We start from the raw sequence: 27,243 nt of genomic DNA, 5'->3' as shown, positions 1-27,243 counted from the left end.
CCCTCGGGGGGCAGCGCCGCGCATGCGCACCACGCATGGGGGCGCTGCCGCGCATGCGCGCCATGCATGGGGGCACCGCTGCGCATGCATGTGGCGCCCACCGTGCATGGGGGCAGTGCCACGCATGCGTGGCACGTTTGTGTGACGGGGGTCGCCGTCACACAAACGTTGAGAAGCACTGACCTATATGATTTACAGATACTGGATTAATTGTTCTAAATGTTTTAAAATTTTTAATTATTTTTACTGCCTTTATAGTTTTTATTGTTTTAATTTTTTTAAATGATAATATATATTCTAAACTACAAGAGGCCCAGAGTGATTGATTGAGATTGGGGGCCATAGAAATTGAATAAACAGATAAACACATTTTTAATAAATCACAATAGCTGCATTCTCATAGTGCACTAATCTAAAACCAAACAAACTACATCTTCGATTACCAAAATGTATGAACCCAATCACTGAATTAGAATGGAGCTACTCCATAGGTTTAAATTTTACCTCAGATTTTGCAGTATTGATTGCATACAAATGATGTCAACATCATTTCTTACAGAAGAAGTTAATAATGATTGAACAACAAGTCATTGCTTATAATGTGGTCAGAACTAAACCCTCCCAAGTCCTGCTGTGTTGCCTCATTGTGGCAGTGAAATGTTCTGGGAGGCATGAGTGAAGAATGTTGGGAATGTATGCCAACAGCATATATTCCCAGCAGGTCACTTAAAGTGTGAAGATCATCCCAGCTGGTATCTATACTGGGCAGCACTGATATAAGAAGATGCCAGAGACAGATGATAATTTTAGTGACAATGGCAAAGATATCAATTCATGCTGTGCAGGAAAAGGCAATGGTAAACAACTCCTGAATTTTTACCAAAAGAAACACATGGACAGAAAATATAAAATGTTCATCATGGAGAAAATCTATCTATGTGGTTTCTATGATCAAAAATGATTTGATGGCATATAAGCAAGCAAGCAAGCAGGATTAAAACTTTAATTTATTATCATTTTCCAAACGCTGGGGAGGAAAAGTTGAGTCAAGCCAGTGGTGGGATTCAAATATGGGAACAACTGGTTCTCTGTGTGGATGTTGCTTCCGGAAGTCCATTCTGGGGTTGGGCAACAAAAAATTAGCTACCGGTTCTTCCGAAGTGGTGCGAACTGACTGAAACCCACACTGAGTCAAGCACATTTCAAGTATCCCTTAGCTGAAGTGTGTGTGTGTGTGTGTGTGTGTGTGTGTGTATGTATGTGTATATATGTGTGTGTGTATATATATATATATATATATTGCAGGCAGATCTTGGCAGAACAGCAGCTTCCCTGTTTGAGGAAACCCACACTTCAATTTGAGCCGTAACACTGGATGCTTGGCAATTCTCTCTTCATTTCTTTGTTATAAGGTATCAGCATAGCCACCATGACACCACTGATTCACCATTATAAGGACAGGGAAGGAGTGAGGGCGAAGAGCATGGCATGCCAGCTATTGTGGGACTACACAAAATGCCACCACTTTACAACTTCGCTTCATAGGTGCCACCAGGTAAGGTCAGCACTGTGCAATGTGAGGAGAGATTCTTAACATATATCTCCTGTGCCATATTTTTAATATCTCCCCTTTAAAAAAATACCAAACATAAGGTTTTTTGACTACTGTTAAATCCTATCTAGAAATTCAGAGGAAGGCAACAAAAATGACATAAATGAATTGAAATCTGATAGCAATCTGCCAAAAAAATGGTGATAAACTTCCTGCTATTACCTAAACCAGAGTTCTCAAATTCCATTCCAGATTACTACAGTTCCTCAAGAACTTGATGGAGTTCCATGACACTAATAGCCAAAAAAAAAAAAAAAAAGTTCACTTGAATATACGGATTTTCTATCACTAGAGCTTTGTCTCTTTATTAAGAGTTCCAGGACATTTTTTTAACAGTTTGAAAAGCCTTGACCTAAACCACACAAACCAACCCTTTCCCGCTATTTACTATGAGGATATGGAGTACTTTATGTTTTATAGTTTAAGTACAAAAAGTACTTTCAGTACCTCCCCAAAACTAACAATAGCAACAATAACATTACCAGTAATAATGGGGGGGGGGCTGTATGTGTGTTTAGTGAACACTTTCACATTACAGAGTAGTAAATTATGTATAGTCATTGTTTCAAGATAAACTTTGGAAGGGACTATTTAAAAGAAAAAAATAAGATAAATGGAGGAGGCATGTTGAACTATCACTCTAATATAATTAGAGGGGTAACTAAAGGAAAGCTAAGAAAAATTCTTTAGCTATACAACAGTCTCAATCACAACTGCTGTCTCCCCGTGTTTAATATTTGTAATAGCTAAAAAAAAAAAAGCCTCATTAGCATCCCTGGGAGATGTCCACCTTTTGCACAAAGCAAGAGCCAAGTGGGCCCAGGGAGAAGAATTTCAAACAAAACTTTTTCATGCCATAGTTATAGTCCAGCTTGCACACACAGCTTGCATTTATTTTTAAAAAATAATTTGCAAAGGCACATCACTCATTGTAAAATCATTACTGTGAGAGACGCTAGCCCTAGTCTATATTCCTCATTAGCCAAATGCTTACAAATTAAATGTTCTGCCATCTGCATCAGCTCCCATTTGCTCTCTTTCTATAGAGTAGAATACATAGAGTAGGATGGAAAAATTGCAAAACCGATATTACAAAAATGTTTCAATTTTAAATCTGAGAAAAAGTATTGTTGAGTCTGTGGCGGGAAAACAGACACGAGAAGCAGCTGGAGTTCTCAGTTTCATTTATTCAGCGTTCAGCTTACAGGAAGATGGCTTCAGCCTCGCCCAAACGCCTCGCAGCCTCTTATATAGGCAACTTCCGGGTAAATGGGTTACTTTTCCCGCGCCAGCACCCGCGCATGCGCACGGCGCTGGCGACAGCCTGTCTGGTCCCGGGCAGCTTTGCACCTGCCCGGGACTGCCTGCAAACGCCCGAGCCGTTTGCAAGGCTCGGGACATAACACCCCTTTCCCCCGGGCTAAAACTACTACCAACATATAACATTTATTTTATATGACATTTTGCTCCCCAGTGCTCCCACTGATTACTGGCTTTTGCCTTGCCAGCAGTGTTATGTAATCTTCTAGATACTTAGGAGATTTCTTTGCTCTCTGTGACCTTCTTAGCTCTGGGTTACTGGCATAAGTCCCCTGACTGGAGGGAGGCGTGAGCCTGTTCTCTCTATTGTGCCCTGGTGTCTTCCAAGGACTGTGCCCCGATGCCTGGCCTGCTTGCTTGCCCACCGGGCTCGTCAGGCCAGGGCTTCTGTTGCTTTGTGACCTGGTTGACCTACCTAGCTGTAGACCCTCAGGCCCCTTGAAGTGATAGCCGCTGCTGGGCGTCTCTGTAGAACCTCCTAGGTCAGTCCAAGACCTGTCAGGAGGCTGTCCATTCCCTGAACCCCATTCTGTGCTCGGGCTCGTGTGGGTTTCTGTACTTTCCCAAAACTCAGGTGTTCCCTGATTTGTGCTAGGGTTGTTGTAGTCGGGACTTGGTTCCTCGACTACTCTGTGTATGTTTGACCCCCTGTAGGATTTGGGGTAAGGTCAGGCCAACCTTGGGAATTGTGTGCCAGCTCTCTTGCGGGGAATGATTTGTTGGGATGCCCCCGGGTATCCTCCGTTGCTGGAGTGCTGTGTGATGTGTGTGGAAATGAGTATGCCCCCGGGGTGACTCCCTGGCTGGAGTAGGCGTGAGTGCCTGTTGTGTGGGTAAGCTCCATGACTTTCTTTTCGGAGCAATTGCAGAACCTTGGGACGAGCCGTTTGTGGCTCCCTCAGTGGAGATGGGCAGTAGCTCTTGCCCTTCCCTTTGCTCCAAAGGGTCCCCCTCCCCCCCTGGAAAAGACCCAGGAGTCTCAGCAGAAAAGTCTTGCCTAGAGCGAAGTTGGTCGATGTGCCGACGCAGGACACGACCGTTGTCCAGGGCAACCTCGTAGGAGAGAGGACCTGTGATCCTGGACACAGAAGCGGGGACCCATGTATGACCAGGCCCGTAATTGCGAGCCCAAACCGGGGCACCCACAAGTAGTTGTCTAGGTGCCCTAGGATGTGAGGTAGATGAAGGCAGTCTGTCCGGATGCAACCGGTCAAGTCTAGTAGTAAGTTGGCGCCCCCAACGAAGTTCAGCTGGACTTCTCCCTGTAGAAGTGGACGGTGTGGTGCGATAAGAAAGGAGAAAGTCAGCCAACCTGTGATGCCAGTCCCCGTAGGTGAGTCTCTTCAAGGCGTCCTTTGCGATGCGCACCATGCGTTCAGCCATACCGTTGGTGGACGGGTGAAAAGGCGCAGACGTGGCATGACGAATCAGGTTTGCCTGTAAGAAAGCTTGGAATTCGGAGGAGGTGAATTGAGGGCCGTTGTCGGACACAATGACATCTGGCAGCCCGTGTGCAGCAAAAATCCCCCTCAGTACCTGAATAGTCTTTGCAGTGGTGGTGGATGAGACAGGCACAACCTCAAGCCATTTTGAATGGCTGTCAACAAGGACCAAGAAGAACTGGCCCTGAAAGGGCCCAGCGTAGTCAATGTGCACCCTAGACCATGGGGACTGTGTTTCCTCCCATCTATGCACAGGAGCTTGGGGCATCTCTGGGCGAGATCGTTGGCACAGGTGGCATGCGTGTACCTTAGCCTCAATATCTTTATCTAAAGCAGGCCACCACAAGTGGCTGCGTGCAAGAGCCTTCATACGAACAATGCCAGGATGACCCTCGTGGAGGGATTCTAAGACCCTAGTCCTCATTGAGGTGGGAATGACAACTCTGTTTCCCCAAAGCAGACAACCCTGAGAAAGGGACAGTTCGTTTCTTTTGGACCAGAAACTCTGAAACTCAGGACTAGGGCAGTGCTCAGGCCACCCGGACAGGACCCAGGAGCGGACACGTGAAAGTGTGTGATCTGTACCTGTTTCAGCGGTAACATCCCTGGCACTAAGAGGGAGCTCGGGCAAGGCTTGGATTGATAGAATGTTGACAGCTGGCGCGGGGTCAGCTTCTACTACTGGCAGAGGCAATCTACTGAGGCCATCAGCATGGCCCATTTCTTTCCCAGGCTTGTGGAGTAATGAAAAATCATATGCAGACAAAAAATAGACCACCTAAGCATTCTAGGGGAAATGATGTGGGGAGTCTGCTTACGTGTGGTAAACAGTCCCAGCAGAGGCTTATGGTCAGTGAAGACCGTGAAATGCCTGCCATATAGAAAATCGTGGAATTTTTTAATTCCAGCAACAACAGCCAGAGCCTCCCTGTCTATCTGAGCGTAGTTGCGCTCGGCAGAAGACAGTGTTCTGGAGTAGTATGCAATAGGAACCTGAGTTCCATCAGACCTGAGGTGACTCAGGACAGCTCCAACCCCGTAGGGGGACGCATCACAAGCGATGCACACAGGGAGAGACTCGTTGAAATGTGCAAGAACACTGTTAGAAGTGAGCAAGGCCTTGACTTCTTTAAAGCAAGCCTCATGCGCTTGTGACCACAGCCACACAGCCTGTTTGTCTAGTAGCCTGTGAAGAGGCTCAGCTACACTAGCTTTATGTGGAAGAAAAGAATTGTAGAAATTCAGGAGGCCTAGGAAGGCCTGAAGTTCGGCCTTAGACTTTGGCCTGGGTGCATCTAAAATAGCAGTTAGTTTGGATTCAGCAGGATGAATCCCAGCAGCATCAATTTTGAATCCCAGAAATTCAGTAGAAGGCACCCCAATCTGGCATTTGTCTTTTCTGAGCTTGAGGCCTGATTTCCTGAATCTTAACAGGACAGCCCTAAGCCTTTCAGCTAGAATGTGTGTGGAGTCTCCTGCAATCAAGACATCGTCAAAGTAGGGGCAGACCCCTGGTATACCTCGTAGTGTGTTTTCCATAACGCTTTGGAAAATCCCAGGAGCGACATTCACTCCAAACTGTAGCCTTTTTACCTTAAAGGCTCCCCTCTGGGTCACAATGGTCTGAGCTATGGCAGCATCATCATCAACAGGCAGCTGTTGATATGCTTGAGCTAGGTCAAGCTTTGCAAAAACACGCCCCCCCTTGAGAGAGGCCAGGATGTGACTGACCACAGGAACAGGATAGGCATGTTGCTGCAATGCCTTATTGAGTGTGCATTTGTAATCAGCACAAATGCGAATGTCCCCATTTGCCTTTAGAGGCGTGACAATGGGGGTCTCCCACGGGCTGGAATCAACAGGTTCTAGGATTCCCTGTTGGATTAGTTTGTCTAGTTCAGTGTCAATCTTACTTTTTAAAGCAAAAGGGACCCTTCTTGCTTTAATCCTAATGGGAGTGACAGTGGGGTCTAGCTTTAAGGACACAGGTGGTCCTTTGAATGTGCCCAGCTGGGGGCTGAAAACATCTGCAAATTCTTTGCAGACTTCCTGTAGGTCGAGTGTTTGTAAGCTATTGAGTCCTGTGACGTGTATCCCCAGGGCCTCAAACCAATCGAGTCCTATGAGACTCGTTCGTTCACCCCCTACTACTAATAAGTCTAGTGGACCTTCAAAACTCTTGTATTGCACGTTAAGGGTGGCCTCCCCCTTAACACACACTCTTGAGTTCTGAAAATCTGTTAATACAATATCAGAAGGCCTTAACTTGGCCTTAGACCCACTTCTGGAACAAATCTTCCTAAATGTATGCAATGAAATGATGGACAGGGCAGACCCTGTGTCTAGTTCCATAGATAATGGAACCCCTTGTAGCTTCACGTTGAGTGACAGCTTTTTCTTCATGGGCTTGTGTGTGCCTGTTCTACAGATGCTTCTTCGCGAAGCGCAAAAACCTACCCTATTCTGGCTGGGGAATCTGGTACCCTTCAGGCGTTCTTCTTGGGGTTGTGCCTTTCGTTGGCCCAGGCACACAGCTGCAATGTGCCCTTGTTTACCGCATGCCCGGCAGGTAGCGGAGCGGAACTTGCAGTCGGTTCTCCTGTGGCGACCTCCACAGCCGATGCACTTGAGCGGAGCCGAAGAGCTTCCCTTCTGGTTCTCTTCCTTCGCGGGGTGTAGACGGTCGACTTCCTCGTCCGGATCCTCCTCGGAGTTTCGTCGGACGTCTTCCTGGTGCACGGACGCACCCTCTGCACTGTTTCTGATCGGCCGCATGTTTTTGACGGCGCCGCCTGCTGCTTCTTCTGCGGTGACTTCCCTTAAGGCGTCTTGGAAGGATAATTCTTCCTTTGCGAAAAGTCTCTGTTGTAGCTCGCGATGCCTTAACCCGCACACGAATCGGTCCCTCAGTCGTTCCTCGAGGTCCTTGAACTCGCAGGGCTTGGCGGCCTTCCGTAACGCGGCGATGTATTCCTTGGCTGACTCACCGGACCGTTGATCCCTTTGTTCGAAGGTGTGGCGCCATGAGATAACGGACACCTTGGGGTGGAAGTGCTCCTTCAGCAGCTTCTTCAGGTCTGCGTAGCTTACAGACTCTACTGGGACAGGTGCTGCAAGGTTTTCTGCGATTTCGAAGGCGTCTTGGCCGCAAACGCAAAGCAGGGTGGCCGCCTTCAAGCTATCTTCCCTCACTTGGTTTGCCTTGAAGTAGTTCTCCATTCTGGATACGTAGGACTCCCACCGCTCTGGATGTGAGACGTCGAATTCCGAAAGCCTTCCGATTTTCGCCATCTTCGGATCTTCAGGAGACGGGTCTATCAGCCAGCCTACCCCCGAATGCGCACCGGATTGGCGGGCAGCTGCCGAGTCGACGCCGTTCCTCTTTCGCCGCTCAGGACTCCTTGGGTAAGCTTACACTTCTTCCTTTCCAGGTAGTGCAAGGCATCCCACCTTCGTCGCCAGTGTTGAGTCCGTGGCGGGAAAACAGACACGAGAAGCAGCTGGAGTTCTCAGTTTCATTTATTCAGCGTTCAGCTTACAGGAAGATGGCTTCAGCCTCGCCCAAACGCCTCGCAGCCTCTTATATAGGCAACTCCCGGGTAAATGGGTTACTTTTCCCGCGCCAGCACCCGCGCATGCGCACGGCGCTGGCGACAGCCTGTCTGGTCCCGGGCAGCTTTGCACCTGCCCGGGACTGCCTGCAAACGCCCGAGCCGTTTGCAAGGCTCGGGACATAACAAGTATTGCATTCAAAACACTCGTTTCAATCACTGTGAAAGTATGTATGTATGCATACATGTATGTATTTAAATATAAATGGATTTATATAGCTTTGGGATTCAGCCCTGAGCTACAAATATTCTGTTCTATTTATATAGCAATCCATCTTATGTATCATAATCTTGGACAGGGGTGTCAAACTGCCAGCCCACAGGCCAGTTTCATCATACCGAAGCTGCGCCCACCCCATTGCCGGCAATGCAAAAAGAGTCGTGATACGTTGCGACACATCACATGACATGACGGATTTGACACTCATGATCTTGGAGATACAAGTAGTCCTTGACTTACAGCCATTTATTTAGTGACCATCGAAGTTACAATAGCATTGTAACTTATGAGTGATTTATGATCATTTTTCTAACTTAACAATCGTTGTAGCATCCCCACCATCATCATGTGATCAAAGTTCAGACACTTAGTAACTGACTCATATTTATGACAGTTGCAGTGTCCCAAGGTCATGTGATCACTTTTTGCAACCTTCTGACAAGCAAAGTCAATGGGGAAGCCAGATTCATTAACAACTATATTACTGCAATGAGTCACTTAACAACTGTGGTAAGAAAGGTTATAAAATGGAGCAAAACACACTTGTTTTGCTTAGCAACAGAAATTTTGGGCTCAATTGTGTTCATAAGTCTAGAACTACCTTTACTCCAATTACAACAATAATAAAAGCATAAAACCAACATAAATGATTCCCAGCACCTCCTCCACACCATACACCCCTCTCATCCAACAGACAACTTTCTTGGGATTCAGCCCCATTCTTCCCCAACACGTATGAGAAAAGCCAGTTCTTCAAGGTTTTTTAGAAGGCCAGGAGGTTGGGGACCATTTAGATTTCATGGGGAAGAATGTTCCAAAAGGCTGGATTTGGTACTGAGAAGGTGCACTGTCTAGGTGCAAATAAACTATTCCCATGCCATTCGGATTTTTAAATATGGTGAACAGTACCATGAATTGTACATGTAATTGGAAGCCAGTACAGCTCATAGAACAATGATGTATCATGAGAAAATCATAGGGCATCAAAAACTCTGTGCCAGTGCATCCTGCACTGGCTATTTTCCTGCACTGCAGTAAAAGTATATTTTAAGCTCGCAAAAAATTGTTGCCAATACGAAAGAGCAATAATACAAAACGTTGCACATCTCTATCATACAATGTCTTAATTCAGTCAATTCCCTGATATATTTGAAAATATATAAACAGGTACCTCCTTTTCTTCTCCCCTCAGAGTGTATATTTTCTTAATGCATAGAGGAATGTGAAGATAATTTGATGAACGAATTTAAAAGCCACTAAGGGAGCAAAAACAGGTTAATCCTAAGAAGGAAAAAGCAGAAACCAGAAAACTTGAGGGGCAAAAAAAACCTCAGAATATCCCCACCTTATTTATTTATTATTTATTTTCAAATATTTATATGCCGCCCAATCCCAAAGGACTCTATTCGCTTTTAGATGTAGCAAATTGAGGCAGGCTTTGAAGATTCTTTTATTATATCCTACAAGTATGGCATTCCTATACTGTAATCCTTGCAGTAGTTATTTCCTGACATAACCTACCATGAAGAGGTGACATAATCAAACGGCAGCTTGACAGCTAGAAAGTAAGAGCAAACTATTCTTCCTTAGAATAATGAAAAAAATTAAACCAGGTGGAGGAGAAAACTGGTAAGCATTGGAAGACTGTCTAACTGCAACTGCTATCTACTTTCAAAAGGGATTTTGATTTTAGAATTAAAGAACTGGCTCATCTATATTAAAAAACTGAATTTAACTCAAATCTGGATTAAGCAAGGTTAGAATAAATGAACAAAAAATTAAAACGTTCAGGAAAATAAAATTTCAGACTTATTAATGTTAATCAACTATAAAATATTTTCTTCAGTGTCAAAATTCCTCCAAGTCTTGCTGCATTTCCTATCTTACACTTTGCAAACATTTACATGGATAATAAAATTGCTATCCGTGTAAAGACACATGGAAATAAAATAATTTTATTTCAAACATGTTTTACTGATCAAAAAAAATGCTCATATCCTTATACATTCAAACAATGGCCATCTTCTACAAACTTTCAGAATATCATTAATAAAATACATTAACAAGCAAAAGGATTTGCTTTCAAAGACTGCCTTTTATTTATTTTTCTAGGCCATGTCTATGAACAAAGATAAATTTGAGAGAATTTAGGAGAGGAAAGAGGGCAGTGGATTACAGTAGGTCAGCTTAAGCTGTCATTAATAAATGAACGGTCATTTTATTGCATTACCAATTTCCTCTATTGCATCAAAAGGGCAAAGGTTCAAATCCACTTTCTCTCAGCTTTCTGCCATCAGTTCCCAACACTCCATTAACAATATTTGTTCAGGGTCAGTTCACATTAGAAAGTGATCCACTATATATTTAAGCACTGCTGCTGTTACTAGTGGAGTCCTGCTCCCTCTAATATTCCCAGAATTCCAATTAAACCTTTAAGTACAGGAAGTGGAGAGAGTGGCCTGGTTCCAAGGACCACAATAAATTTCAGAGATGTTTGTGGAGCGTGAAGGATCCAGGTGCCTCTCTTCAGGTCTCCAGTCCAGAACATGAGTATGATCATTAAGCCTATATTGGATTTACTGAGCTTGCAAATTGAATCTTGAAAAAGAGCATCTTCCCCAGTAAACAAAATCCTTAATGATGGTAAATTGTCACCGAAGGGGTAAATGAGAAAGAATGGTCTTTTCTTGATTTATCAGCATTCTTCAAACAGCAAGGAAATAGTTGTAATATTTAAAACTCATGCCAAAACAACTTAGCATCATCTTACCCAAAACATTTCCCATTTTCCCAAATATGTCACGGGTGTAACATTAAGAATTTTCAACTTGAAGAGCCTGCATTGTGTCTCTTCATAGTAGAAATAATAAATATTTCTGCTTTGAGGACCACGTTTTCTCAATAATTAATTAAAAAGGTGGGGCTAAATCAAGCAGCTTTGCCTCATTCTTAAGGTGACCAACCGTCCTCCTTTAAGGAGGACAGTCCTCCTTTTGTAAGTTCTGTCCTCCCTCAAAAAGTGTCCTCCTTCATGTCCTTCTTTTTGATATTTGAAGACTAATCTGCAGGCCTTTTTTCCCCCTCATAGAACGCTCAGAACGGCTTTCTGGCACCTTTTTTTGATGGGTTTTTTTTTCAACTTTTACATGAGCTGTGCTACTCCCACTATTGGCTTTCGAAAGCCAATAGGAATTGCTGCTGAGCGCACCAAAACACCCAGCTGGCAAACTTTGCACATGCAAGTTGTCTGTATTATTGTTGCAATGAATAAAATGTTTATTTTATTTACAATATTTTTTTCTTCAATTTATTTGTGTCCTCCTTTTCATTGTAAAAAAGTTGGTCACCTTATCATTCTCCACTAAGTGATTAGTGGAGAATGAGGCAAAGATAGCTGGGGATATCCAGACTTCCCCTTTTTTATACTCAATTTTCCCTTTGCTTCTCTTCTGTCCTGTGTCACCAAAACTCTCTTTTATTTTTATGAGATTCTCTCAAGAAAATTTTAAAGACAAACAAGAACCCTCCTTTTACATTATCATTAGGTTTTTACTGAAATATTGTACCAGAATTTCCACGTAAGATCTCTGTGGTATAACATTTATTGGCAACAAAATACTGGAATTAAATTAACATTTTGTCAGGAACTAAAAAAAGTTTTATCATCATTTTAAGACAGATGTTTCTTTAGCATTTATTAAATAGGGGATATAGAGAAGGCAAACTTTACATGTTCATGTGTGCGTGTGTTATGAAGGTACAAGACTGACATCATCCTTTTTACAATGAAATAATGTTATATGAACAGCTGGTACAGTTTATGTATCTTCCATATCAGCAGATAATATCAAAGTTCAACTTTTAAATGCGTCCCAAATAATTTAAAAAATGGAAAAGCAACATTTTCACAAAGAATATGTTTATAAAGCAAACCACATATTTAACATACTATAATTATTTTCATCATATGCTCAGCGTTCCATAAGTCCAAGTCATTTCAGCACACAAAGTTAGTATTTACTTTAAGCGTCAAGTTATATGATTAGAACACTATTTTATTAAATATTGGGTATGCTTATATTTGTTTTAAGCCAAAATAATTTCAGGATATCCCATACAACTGTGCACCTGTTCGTGTCAGTTGCTGGGCTCCAATCTTGTGAACTTTACTTCTTCCACTACTTCCAGCTGTTGATCATGAGCAGATGTGGCACAGCTAGAACAGAAATCTCTCAAAATTTCAGCATCCCTGAGCAAAGAAAAAATGGCAGTCAGGTATGACTTAGATTCCAGATTAAGCCAATGCTTTATGATACACAGTGGTGGGATTCAGCTGGTTCGGACCAGTTCGGTAGAACCAGTAGCTAATTTCTTTTGAGTTCAGAGAACCAGTTGACATGTGGCAGAAACGCCACCCCTCAGACCCATGCGACACCTTCTTTCCAGCTCCGACGTGGTCCTCCATCACTTCCTCCACCACTGTGAGCAATCTCACAAATAAAAGAAGTTTATAGGACTAAAAAAAAAGTTCAAACAATCAATTCCAACTTCGCAAGATTTTTTTTTTCACGATAAGTTGGATTTGATTGATTGAAATTTTTTTTTTAGTCCCACAAACTTTTGTTTCTGGGATTGCATATGCTGGCAGAGGAGGAACTGGAAAGAAGGTTAGAAAAGAAATGGTTTGGGAAGCGAGGGCATCTGGGCAGTGATGGGTAGGGCAAGAGCTCCAACTCTGTGGCGGCAGAGAAATGCTTTCCAGCTCTGGTGCCCCTTCTATTCAATCCTACCTGACCATGGTGTGGATGACAAGCTCAGCCAGTGGGGGCATGGCTTTCCCTGGTGGAGGCATCCCAGACCTCCAGCCCTCCCTAGCCAGATCCCCTCACCTTCCCCCAGCCGGGACCTGCTGACTCCCCCACCCTCCTGCACACATCCCATTCTGAGACTCCTGCAGCCCCTCCTACTGTACCCTCCTGCCCTCCCCAGCTGGGACCTCCAGCAATTCCATAACTGAGAGCTCCTACCCCCCTGCTGGGACTTCCTACCCCCATCCCAGCCAACCCCCTGAGCAGCTCACCCCAACCAAGGTGGAGGGAAAGCGAGGCAGAGAACCAAGTGTTAAATTATTTGAAACCCACCTGATGATACAATATTAATGTTGCTTACTATCAACCATTTCAAGTACTTGTGCACCCTTTTACTAGTGTCATGCCACTCTTAGCACCCTTTGCTCTCAAGTTTCCACAACTTTGTAATCATTACAGAAAAATAATATGCAGCCTGAAATGAGTTTTAACCAAATGAGAGCAGTTTTCTATCTTTCTATATAAAGAGACACTGTACAATTTTTTCTCAAAAGGTATATTATAATGAAATACATAAGTATCATACAATTCATAACCTAATGATTTCTAGTTTCCAAGCAACTCCAAGAAGTACTGGGAAAATGTCATCCCCTAAGAATATATTTTCCTATTTTTTGTTCACTCTTCTCATTTCTCTGAATGTACTCAGTACCTCATTTTATCTTATTCTCCTTCTATCTTTTCAATAATAATCAAATACCACCCCCTTACTTTCACAGCATCTGTCATAAGACAGATCCAAAAAGTAAAGTTGAAAAGTATAACATTTTAACAATTTAACTATCATACAATTTGAATAAAGACATTACAAACCAGATATCCAAAATGCATGATGATGTTTATGTCACATATACTAATCTACAATGGCATTTATCAGACTGTCACATGGGACCAAACATAAAAGGGAAATGGGGAAGCCAGCAGGAAGTAAAAACTCAACCGTGACTGCCTATGCTCCCTTGTGTTTGTGGGAAGCTTGCAGGGAATGACAACAATGGGGATACCAAGAGGGAAAATCACAAGTTGCTTGGGTAAATCTGCTCACCCATGCAATCTCCCCAGCCTCTTTGCACTTGTGACACATCAGCCACTCATGCACTCCCATGCACCCTTCCCAATCTGTGCCACATCATTCCCTCACCAACTTGTGCTACATCCTCACATCTCTTCCTTGACCTATATGGACATGGGAAGACACTTCTGCATCCACTGATTATTTTTTTTTTCTCATCCATGGTCATTCTGTGTCTTTGTTTAGGTAAGGGAATATCTCTGAAACAAAGACTCATTGGGTCATGGGTTATCTGCTTTAATTCTAAATATTGATTTCTAAGTATGATTCTTGAGTGACCAGGCCAATTTCATGGGTTCTAAGGGTTAAACGATATGTAATGGCAGCATGGTTACTTTGATAACTTTGGTATAGAAAATAAGAGGATGCTTGTAGTCAAATGGCAGGTTAAAATTTGGTAGTATCTAATGGAAGCTTTTTCATTTTCAGACATAGAACTAAAAGACTGGGAAAAAATCTTTAAAGTATCCTAGGATCATCAAATATATTACCATATGAAAAACTACCACCTATGCTTTAACAATTTATTGAACTGTATAACAATAGAATCAGTTAAATTTACCAAAGGAATCCAGATTACAATATGCTGCAAATAATTATAAACAAATAAATAATATGCTACAGATAATTAGGAGCACTACATAATGTTTCAAATGTTTATTAGTAACTCCTAAGGAACAAGATAGAAACAAAATAAAATAAAACTTTAAAGATTACTAATTTACTTGAACAGGTTAAAATTCTTAACTGACCTGAATTTATTTATTTAGAACATACTGTATACATAGCCATCCAATTCAAACAGGATGGTTCCTTATTATCATTATTACACAAATTCACTGTTGTTCCATTGTGAACATGAATTATGTATATTCAGACATTCTTGTGCCAGAATGTTAGATATGCTGCAAGTGTGTTCCATATTCTCTGCTAAGGCACAAGACTGAGCCTTTTGTAAAATTAAACTGTCACCCCAATTTTAATCTATCTCTATAAACCAGGGGTCTTCAAACTTGGCCCTTTTATGACTTGTGGACTTCAACTCCCAGAATTTCTCAGCCAGGCAAGATATAAAAATTAAAGGACTGGAGATAAAAGATGAAAAATATAAACTACAAGCATTTACAGACGACTTGGTCTTTATACTAGAAGAACGGCTTATGGAGAAAATAGAAGAATTTGGAGAAATGGGGGTTGAAAATAGAGAAAAGACTAAAGTGTTAACTAAAAATCTTACAGAAAAACAAAAAAATCAACTAGCAAAAAACCCAAACCTCTAAATAGTTTTAAAAAGTTAAATATTGGGAATTCATATAACAGCAAGATGTGCAACAATTAAAGAAGATAACTACGTAAGGTATTAAAACAAATAAAATCAGATCTGGAAAAGTAGAAAAATTTACAACTTTCGATGCTGGGAAGAATAGCAATAGAGAAAAGAATATCTTACCAAAAATACTTTTTTTATTTCAAACAATACCTATAAGATTGGGAAAAACCTTTTTTGATGAACTAAGCACAAGCATATTGAAATTTATTTGGCAAGGAAAAAAAGCCAGAATTAGACTGAAAATGCTACAAGAAGCGAAAGAAAATGGAGGACTTGGACTGCCGGACTGGACGTTATATTACCGAGCAACTATATTAACATGGATAAAAGAGTGGATAATGCTTAGAGACAAAAGTTTACTATACCTAGAGGGGCATGACCTACAATTGGGATGGCATGCCTTTCTGTGGTATGGAAAGAATAAAATACAGCGATATTTTCAAAATCATTATATTAGAAATGCACTTTTCTTAGAATGGGAAAAAATAAAAGCAAAAATTTATATTAAAATACCTGGATGGCTTTCAACAATGGAAGCGTTTGCTTACCCAAACTTGATTAAGTTGTGACCTATAAAGATATTTTGGACAATGAAGGGAAAATGAAGTATAGACAAGATTTAGAAGAGCAGGATATTGATTTATCATGGTGGCCATATTTGCAAATTCAAAGGAGATATGAAAAAGATGTTAAAACAACAGGATTTTACAAAGAACTGACAGAATTTGACCAGATACTGCTGAAAACAGATGAAAAAACTGATTAAAAAATTTACAAATATTTGCTAAGCTTGAAGATGGAAGAGGAACAAGTAAAAGAAACAATTATAATACGGGCAAAGAACTTTGGATACAATAAAGAATTAGAAAACTGGCAAAGCTTATGGGAAAGAAACTCTAAAACAACGAAAGCGGCAACGTATAAAGAAAACTTATACAAAATGTTTTATAGATGGCATTTAACACTGGTGAGATTAGCAAAAATGTTTAAAAATATATCTAATAAGTGTTGGAAATACTTACTATGGAGGTACTTACTATCGTATCTGGTGGACATGCCCTAAAGCTAAAAGATTTTGGTCAAGAATACACATAAGCAACCTAGAACTAAAGAGAAACTTCCTGACAGTTAGAACAATCAACCAGTGGAACAACCTGCCTCCAGAAGCTGTGAATGCTCAGGGGCACGGAACTGGAAGTTTTTAAGAAGAGACTGGACAGCCATTTGTCCGAAATGGTATAGGGCAGTGGTGGCGAATCTATGGCACGGGTGCCAGAGGCGGCACTCAGAGCCCTCTCTGTGGGTACGCACACCGTCACCCCAGTCTTTCACCTGGGTTTTATAAAACCTTTTCACTTTAGGCTTCTGCCGCTGTGTGTAAAAAAAAAAAAAAAAGGTTCAATCAGTCAATTTCAACTTCTCATGGGAAAAAAAAGATCTTGCAAAGTTGGAATTGATTGATTGAACTTTTTAGTCCCACCCAGTCTGCCGTTACCACTGCAGCCATGCCCACCCAATGGCCACACCCACCCAATGGGCCATACCCACCCAATGGGCCACACCCACCCGGCGCTCGACGATGCATAAGTGGGTTTTGGGTTGCAGTTTGGGCACTCAGTCTCTAAAAGGTTCACCATCACTGGTATAGGGTTTCCTGCCTGAGCAGGGGGTTGGACTAGATGACCTCCAAGGTCCCTTCCAACTTTACTACTACTACTACTACTACTACTATTATATGATTAGAGAAAATGATTAATAAACATATAGACTTTAAGCCAGAATTGTTTTTGTTAGACATAATAGTAGAGAATTATGAGAAAGAATGTATATACTTAATTTTACATGTATTAACTGCAGCAAGAATAGTATATGCTCAATATTGGGAAAATGAAAACCTTACATTGTGCAGAAATGGACAGATTGACATTGAAGATAAAGGAGAAAGAAGATTCAGTATACTTTATGACATTGAAGATAAAGGAGAAAGAAGATTCAGTATACTTTAGAACATGGGACAATTTCTATCAATGGCTAGAAAAACATGTTAGAGAGAAAGGAAAGTGATATATACTATGTAATATTAAATAGATATTAGTAAGAAGAAGATCATCAGCTGAAGTGAAGATGTAAGAAACATATTATTAACTAACATATTGATTATGAAAACATAGAAACTAATTATTATTGATTTTTTTAAAACACATGAATCTAGACAACATGCTGTTTGCTAAATAATAATGTTATTTTATAAAAATTAATTAATTAATTAATTGTGTGTGTGTGTATGAGAAAATAGTTTTCTTTAACAAGGAAAATATTCATTGTTTGACAGAACTGATTCTTTAAAATAAGCTGCAGTAGAGATTGCACCGAACTTTTTTTTTTTTTTTAAATTTTACTGGCCGGTCCCATGTCTGTCCAATGTCTTGCCTGGGACAACTGAAACAATATTTTTAACAAAATATACAGAGCATTTCTTTCAAGATAAACAACTCAAATATAATAAGATGCAGAAGGGGGGAAACAGTGCGTCATTTGCAATTTCAAGTTTTTCCATTTAACTCTGCACTGATTGAATACACATCCAGGCTGCATATTCATCTTCCGCCAATATAAATTACGGGTTTGTATAGTCTAAGCTTCCAGGATAAACATACAATTTCTGAATCGCTCATATCCTAAACAAATATTTCATGCTTTTCTGAGTCCCTATCTACCCTGTTTACAAAGTTCCATGTCCCCCTCGCATAACTAACAAACAGTGTATCCGGGTTCCACTGACTGTGTTCTAAGCAGTTTTACCAATGTCAATCTCAGAAGCACCAGTTGTGCACAGATGTTTATTGCAAAGACAGATTTTTTGTGGCTATGCTCATCTTTTTAAATGAAAGGTAATACTGAGTTCTGCATTTATGCTAGCTAATTCCTTATATGAATGCTCCTTAAATCACATGGGAGGAACTTGAGAGAGAAAACAAATGTTAGAGCAACCAGAAAATTGGCCATCTCTTAGGTGTTTTTTTTTAAAAAAAAACTCATAATACTGCAGAATTAGATAATGCAGCATTGGGACAGTGTCAGAACCAGAACACCAGAAAAGGCTCAGTGGACAGCTCACACTTCCCTGGAGTTTCTCTGTTCTTTCCTGTATACCATCTGTTCACATAAATCCAGACCCAGCGAATTATTGTTGCCATTTTCTTTTATTAAAAAGTAGTGCCTGTTTTTAATAGTATAAAAGAGTTTAACATGTCCATCTCTCTGCCAAGAAAGGGATCCTTTTACAGTCGCTTCAGGTTTTCATAAATGTTTATTCATAATTTTTTTTTACCAAGCTCAGTATGGCTTAATGTCAAATAAACCAGAATTGAGAGCTTCTCTGGAAGGCATATTTTTTTCTGGATTCATACACTATGTAGGGTCACATTTTATTATACTACAGTTAGTTTGATAAACCAACATTGGTTTCACTCATATATTACATTAAAGCATAAACCATAACATATCAATACAATTACTAGATCTGCACATCATGATATTACATTTTAATAATTCTGTTAAATTTGCGTACAAACTTTTCTGAGAATGTCAGTTTCAAACATTATGTTTTTCAAATCTCTAATGAAATTAATTTGACAATCAGAGTAAACAGAAAACTCAAGAATACTGTGGAGTAAATAATAATAATAATAATAATAATAATGATGATGATGATGTCATGATGCTCATGTATTTCTTATGAGAAAAACTTACATTGGGAAATATGAGCAGTTAAAATTTTCTTTTGTGGTGGAAAAAAATATTCCAAAATGTTTGCCACAAAATGTGATAGAATTTCTATCAGCAGTTTCTTCATAAGTTATCTCAGAAAGTTTAGCTTTGTGTCTTTGAGACCACACATTTAAGCAATATCATTTAAAAGCAGATACGTGTGCTTTTAAATAATAGTTTAAGGACTTTTTAACATCTGAACATAATATCCTAAGCCTTCTGAAGTTCCAGAACAATTGTCTCAAATTTGTTTAGGACTAGCAACTCTCATCAGCCAATAGACACATCTGGAGAGCACCGGTTTAGGAAATACACTCTGGAAAAATTATTCTAAGAAATTTAAAGTTGTCTGAATCAGCAATTATTGTCAATTATACAAGCTGAGCCAACATTAAGGAACAAACAGCTTCTGGAATTGAAGTAAGCACCCTCTATATCAGAGTTTTCTGACAGAGCTTCTAGAGTTTCATTATTATATTATCTGAGCATATTTTTGTAAGTCATCCAAAGCCAGTAGGATTTATCGTAAGCAAAAGGAAACTTTCACAACATTTTGTTCAGTGATCAGCAGAGGAGCTGACACTTGAACTGTCATTTTGCATCTGACAGGAACTGAAACTGAATGAGTTTATAAAAGATACCAAAAGCAGACAGTTTGAAACAATTACCCTGTTAACTCATAAACATTTGGAAATTTTCTAGCAATCTATCGCTCTTTTATTCACAAACAGCCAATCTGTTCTCTCTCTCTCTCTCTCTCTCTCTCTCTTTCCTTATTTAGACTGGTCCATAATAGCAGAGCTTTTGGGGATTTGCAGACTATGCTATATCATTTGCTGCCATTTTTTTTCACTCTGTCATTGCCTCCTCATAATTATAGTTCCCTCAACAGTATCTTTGGATGCTTTAAAGCATTGCCAGCTGGATTTGCACTTATACAAAGTTGTGAAAGGAACACAGGATGTTCCAATCTATTGAGTCATACCGTCAGTCTGCCTAGCTTAGTATTGTCAGTACTGACAAACAGTAGCTTTCCCCCACTCAGGCAGGAAACATTTCTAGACTAACCAGAAGATGTTAAAGATTAAACTTGGGACCTTTGACATACAAAGCATGAACTACCACTGAGATACAATCTCTTTTCTGTGTAGAACTTGTATTGTCACAATTTGTGAACAATGAAATTTCTTTTGGGAAAGAATACTGATCTTCTATCAAATGTCACAAAATTCTCAACTCTTTGCAATTTAAGTGAGAACTGCTTGTAATTCTAAAGTTTAGCCATCTCTGTTAATTAATGAACGGGATACTTGAACAAGGTTTAACTGAAAGTATCCAGGTATCAAGAACCCAGGGACTCTGCTTTTTAACCATAAACTTTCCAACAGAATCACACAGTATGTTGAGAAACAATTGTGGGAAAGCTTACTCGTATTATAATCTTTCTTTGTAATTTTCCATGTTGGGATACATACAGAAAACTGATTTTGAATTAATCATGTAATATTCATAAACTTACATACACTTTACATATAGTCTAATATAAAAAGACTATTTAAATATTCTACTATAATTAAACATTGTCAGTGATCAATCATTTATTAATCTTTTTTGAAAATTAAACCATGCAAAACTGCAATAGACCTTTTTTATTTACAACACCTGTTATTTCTGATCATTAGCCATGCTGGATAGAGCTGGTTAGAGTTACAATCCAAACTGCCTGGTGAGCATTATGCTACCTCCCGCAAGCTATTTAGATCAGGGTGACCAATTATTTCATTATTCTTTCTGTTTGGCCTTCTAAATAAAGCTTTAAAAATATTGTGCATCTAAAATAAGAACACAAACTATTGTAGCAGTCTTCATAGTCAAGCAATATTAAAGTTCATAAAAATACTCTAATGTAGTTTTAAAATATACTTCTGAAGACCACAACTTCACTAGTTAAAGGGTTATATTTGTAATTCTATTTATTTTGAAATTTTCTCTATGTGTATGAAATGAAGTTCAGAATATCTAGTAATAACTTTCAGCACAAAACATTACATAACCTTATGTTACACAAAATAGAAGTAACTTATGGCAGAAATAATTTTAATGTATGACATAACAAAGGCTATAATTTTACTTGTTTTAAAGAGACATCATTACAATTTACAGAGCTTAAGAATCATCCTAATTATAATATCATCCTACAGTATATCCACGAAGCATATAAAAGCAAATTACATTATATTGCTTCTTAACATGGCCTCATCTAACTGACCTTGACTTATTTTTCGAAGCTAAGCAGGGTCAATTGGGTTTAGTACCTGGAAAGGGGGATATGAAAGGAGCCTCCCCAAAGATTGCATTACTTTTGGTAGTCAGGGGTCTCCTGGGCAACGGTGTTGTCACCGGCTAATCCTTTCAATTGAGAAGCACCCTTCAGTTAGCTTTGGAGGTGCTTCTGACATGAATACAGATAGTACATGGAAAGTGGGACTGCTTAAAAATTCTAAGACAGCTGGCTAGGCTGAAAGGTCAATGGCAAATCACTTCCTTAGCCCTGCCAAGGAAACTTCCTGGATGTGGTTTCAACTGCATTTTTTCAAGAACTTGACTCAAGGACATCTTTATCTTCTATCTTCGTACATGTTCCAACTCATTTGTCATTCCATTTCTAGGCTGTTTTATTTTTCGTAAGAAGGACAGTAGAGCTAGTCCTCAACTTAGAAGTATTTTTTGGCCACCATTCAAAGTTACAATGGCACTGAAAAATTGACATCACCACTTTTTACACTTACAACCGTTGCAGCATCCCCACGGTCACGTGAACAAAACTCAGACAATTTGCAACTGGCTCATATTTATGGCGGCTGCAGTGTCCCAGGGTTATGTTGTCACCTTTGGCGACCTTCTAACAAGCAGAGTCAATGGGGAAGCCAGGTTCACTTAACAACCAAGTCACTTAATAACTGCAGTCATTCACTTAACAACTGTGGCAAGAAAATTTGGAAAAAGTGGCAAAACTCACTTAACTGTCTTGTTTGGCAATCAACGTTTTGGGTTCAATTGTGGTCGTAAGTCAAGGACTATCTATGCCACAATAAATTGAAACTAGACTTTGGGGAATATATATTTTTGCTTAACAGTCACCAGTGTCTCTGATAATACACATCGCTTTACAGATTATGAATATGGAAAAAAAGTATTTTGATCTATTCAGCAATTTTCTTTAAGAACCATTTCACATGGTTTTTATCTGACATGGTATAATTTTAGCTATATCAACTTCCATTGATAATGTTGACTTGTTGCAAATTACCGGCATACACATATATGCCATATATAAGCTCTATATGGTGGTGACCTTTGAGAGCTGAATGCAACGAAATTTCATTTTAATGTATGCCGATTAGTGTACATTCAGAGTGACAATAAAGTTATTGTTCTGTTCTGTTCTGTTCTGTTCTATATAGCTCTCTGTACACATTTCAGAAGGTTTTCTTTTCCTAATCACCTAGGTCAGAAACAGATTGCAGCCTTGAAGGAAGCATATAAAGATTGGAAATGTCTTAGGACAAAGTCCTATTATAGAGAAGACATTTGCAGCTGAGATCTTCTTATAAACAATTCTTGACATGAGCATTATGACAGACATTCCAAAATTTCAGTGGGCAGTTTAGAATAAGTTGGATTATATCCACTTCTTTATTTTTAATTGCTACGATTCAGATTCGTGTAAGTAGCTCTAGTCTGTATTGAAATCAGTGTCTCATCAGCTTCAGTGGAATTTAACACAGTAATCCAATAGTCTGGATTGGACTCTTAGAAAATCAGATCAGTCAGTTAACTCTGCAAGATGACAAAATCAACCCACCTCACTATCTCTAATCTCTGCCAACAGAAACAACTAAACCATTAAAATATATAACAGTGCTAGAAGAATGTGTCTAAATTTCCTTTGATAGTTTATTATGGTATCTACTAGAATTTCACTAAATCAAGCTGTGAAAAAAATGAATGTAACCCTGATATTTATTTCATTTTATTGTAGGGTTCCCAAGAACCTTGAACTGAAAAAATAGAAACAAACCACATCCAGCATCTCTTGCTGATTTAAATTGCCAAGTTCACCCACATATGAAAAAAAACTGTCTGACTAGAGTTACATTGCATGACCACTATGTTTTTCCAAATAACCTCTGTTGGAGTCCAAAGAGTCACCACTTACTGTTGCTCATGATTTCCCAGGCTTTTCTGACCAAATCCAAAATACAAAGCTTAAAAGCTTTAACTGACAAAGTTTGAGAAGCTCCTTGATGAAACTGCATTATTCCAGTTTTTCAATAGCAGGCATATTGAATTTAACAAGATCAATATAAAGTTTATGAATTATATATTTTACATACGTATAATATATTTTACATACAAAGTCATCTAGCATATGATATTTGAAAAACAGATTTACCACGTAATATTCTGGAAATATATATAAAACTTTGTATCCTTTATCATGCTTCATGCCTAGCATTGAGTGAAAACTAACTGAAATATTTAATAATACTTCTCCAGTTGGATATTAATCTGACTTTCCTCATCAGAAGGATTTCAATAAAAGCAGCTGTTGATACACAACTGTAATAAACCTTAAGAGTGCAAGGCTTTGATTTGCATATCTCAAATCCTTACATCTGATGCAAAAAAGCAATAGAAGATTATAGTTCAGTGCAACAAAATCCTTACCTGTGAAAGCATTTGTAGCCTGAAAACCAGCTTCCTGCATACTGCTCTCCCACTAAAGCTTGTGACTCCAATCTTAACCTTTCCTTTCCAGAGGCAGTTTATGCAGTAGTAGGGATCAAGTTACTTCCATCTTCACTTCTGAGTGTCCATTTTTTCATCCCAATCCAGCATTTAACATCCCTTAGTTCCAACTTGTTCTCAGGTCCTTTAAGACCTAGGGAAAATGGGATGTGTCTCAAATTCAGATGGCCAGTTCAGGTGAAGTGCCTCAACCGTCCTGACAAAGAATTATAGCCATTGTATTTGTGAAGAAGATAGCAGCCATTCCATGCATAAAAAGAAGTTCGACATTTAGTCTAAGTCTCTGCTTGGAAAACATCATAGGGTTCTGTCGCTTGTTTCTGTGCTCATTTTGCTTAGAGTCAGCCAGAGGTATTCTTCACTCCTTTTCTGTGATCACTTTGAGCTTCACCGTTCGCTTGTGCAGGCTACGAAATTGAAAAGAAAGATGTTTTAAGATGATTTATGGTAAGAACTACAACATTCAAGGAATAAAAGCACTTGCATGCACATACAAGCACACACACAAAGCCCTATTTAGTAGGAACTGATTATACACATTAAAGGGGATTTGTTAGAATTTTGAGATCTAAGTATGATTGCATATGCCTTTGAAATGCAAAGACAGTCTTGAATGATGTCAATAATGCATTTTAGAACATGATATGATTTACATTTCAAAAGCTGCATTTAGTAAAATGGGGCAGCTGCACAATAACAAAATTGCAGTTAATAGGAAAAAGTAAAAAAATCAAGACCCTCAGTTCTAAGATGTAATTATCATTTTATCAGATCTTATTCTTACTTTATGAAAGCATTATAAAACAGGAAGTTGGATATGACATTGTGCTTTCAACATTTATCTTTTGAGATAAAACCTCAGAATATGCACATATAACATAGCTAAGAATTCAAATATTTTCCTAAAAAATCAATTCAAAGCCAACTATTAAAAACAATATTAGTAAAGATATGAATATTTTTTTTCCAATCAATTTTTTTAAGAACCCAACAGAACGGATAGCATCATCATCATCATCATCTTGTGCTATAATAATATTTACTATTTTATAGTACATCTCAGCTTAAACTGCAATGTACTCTATATGGGCTGTCCTTCAAGAACACTCAAAAGCTTCAACTGCTCCAGAATTTAATGGCATGGACAATGATGGGCATATCTTGGTAGTCCTATAGGACACCTTTGCAAGGCATTGTGCCTGTTCATTGGAGGGACACTTTATCTTCCAGTGTTGGAAGTTTTCAAGAAGAGACTGGGCAGCCATTTGTCTGAAATGGTATAGGGTTTCTTGCCTGAGCAGGGGGTTGGACTAGATGACCTCCAAGGTCCCTTCCAACTTTACTATTATTATTATTATTATTATTATTATTATTATTATTATTATTATTATTATTATCCAATCTCTTCTTAAAAACCTCCAGTATTGGAGCATTAATAACTTCTGGAGGCATTCCACTGATTAATCATTCTAAGTGTCAGGAAATTTCTCCTTAGTTCTAGGCTGGTTGTCTTCTTGATTAATTTCTATCCATTGCTTCTTCTCCTGCCCTCAGGTGCTTTGGAGAATAACCTCTTCTTTGTAATAGCCCCTTAGTACTGAGAGGTAGTCCAGACAGGTTGCAGGTCCAGGTGAACTAATTATACTTTATTATAAGATTATATTAACAGAATAAATGTGAAAGTACATTTCTCCCCCATCGCCTTTACAGCCCAAGAAACCAGGAAGGATTCCTTCTGAGACGTTTGCCACACTCACATTCCTTCTGAGGGCTAAGCTGCCTCTTGACTGTTCCCCTTGTCTCCCAAGTTCATTACCATATACCAGTGTTTCCCAAACTTGACCATTTTAAGGCATGTGGACTTCAACTCCCAGAATTCCACAGCCAGCATTGCTGGCTGTGGAATTCTGGGAGTTGAAGTCCTCATGCCTTAAAATGGTCAAGTTTGGGAAACACTGCCATACACCATTGCAGCCCAATTGGTTCAATCCAAGAAAGATGCCACTCTTTCATATATCGTCACCTATCGGAACCCCAAAAGCATGTCTTCTCTGTAACAGCCCTGTCATATGGAATGAGATTTCCCCAAAATATATACCACTTTCACCTTTCTGACATTTCAGAAAACCTTAAAAGACCTGACTGTTCTTAAGCTATGGATTGCGGTAGCTGGGGTCCTTGCTAGGTTGTGCATGGGTGCGGTTAACCAGTTACGCTATTGATTTTTGTTGTACCGGTATATTCTTTTACTCTTTCATAGTTATTATTTCCTGGTTTTTTGTTGTTGGTTTTATTGTGCACTACCCAAACTCGGTTGGAGTCAGGCTATGCCTAAATTAAACAAGTTAAATATTATTTTTTTAAATTATATAATGTTATAACTAGGTTACTAATATCCAATAACAATAAACAAGCAATATATGTGGTGAATCGTTTGGTCAAACCTGTCTGGATTCAACACAGAAAGCAAGAGCAATGGGCAAGAGCAAAATAAAGGAAAAATGAAATAAAGTGGCCAGGCATCACAATTGCAACGAAACAGAAGTAGCTGTAATCATGTCTGTCTAGAGAAAAGATCCACTGTGCACACTTTGTACATTCCAAAACATAAGGATTTGCATAGCTCTATTTCATATGACCGGTAAAACAGTGGTGGTTATCTAAGTTTCCCCAAACTTCTGCACTGGTGGTATCTAAGGTCTAACATTCTCAGAATTCCTAACCTGGCTTGAGAAGATCAATTTTTTGGACAGCTCTGAATATTTTGATGTTTTTCTGGACAATCTACACAGTAAATATAAGCGTACGTTCCATGTGACATGCAATTTTTCTCCTGAGCTACTATTTTTATTGTAAGTATATCACATTTCCTCAGCACTTATAAACATAATGGCTTGAATGTGAGAAAATAAAAGTCTTCCTCTCAACAGTAAATTCACTTGCTATTATAACTGCTGTGCAAAGTGTATTGATTTGCAGATGTACTGCCAAGATGCTTTAGAACATTTTAGGAATCAAAGCTTGGAAGCAGTCTTTGGTTTTATAAACACTGACCAAGATATAAGTAATCCTCAGCCAACAACACCCAGGAATGCCTTTTATTTAAAAAAAAAACTGACAGAGTCAAAAGAACCTCTAGACTGAAACAGTGTCACTATCAAAAACAACAAACACTGCCCATATTC

The 27,243-nt window shown here is 39.3% G+C and overlaps 1 protein-coding gene across 1 annotated transcript in view; it reads right to left on the bottom strand.

Annotated features, from left to right (window-relative positions):
• Nucleotides 1-27,243, bottom strand: part of LDLRAD4 (low density lipoprotein receptor class A domain containing 4) — a 270,690-nt gene that overhangs the window by 146,279 nt on the left and 97,168 nt on the right. The window contains exon 3 of the mRNA XM_039339281.1: nucleotides 23,978-24,465. Coding sequence (XP_039195215.1) covers nucleotides 23,978-24,017 — 40 coding nt within the window. The 5' untranslated portion in view covers nucleotides 24,018-24,465. The remainder of the gene's footprint in view (nucleotides 1-23,977; nucleotides 24,466-27,243) is intronic.

Source organism: Crotalus tigris, unplaced genomic scaffold (genome assembly GCF_016545835.1).
Source record: "Crotalus tigris isolate CLP2741 ecotype Arizona unplaced genomic scaffold, ASM1654583v1 scf7180000017731.4096049, whole genome shotgun sequence".
NCBI classification, from domain to species: domain Eukaryota; kingdom Metazoa; phylum Chordata; class Lepidosauria; order Squamata; family Viperidae; genus Crotalus; species Crotalus tigris.
Note: the sequence above shows the minus strand (reverse complement) of the source record. Positions and strands in the feature narration are given on the sequence as shown.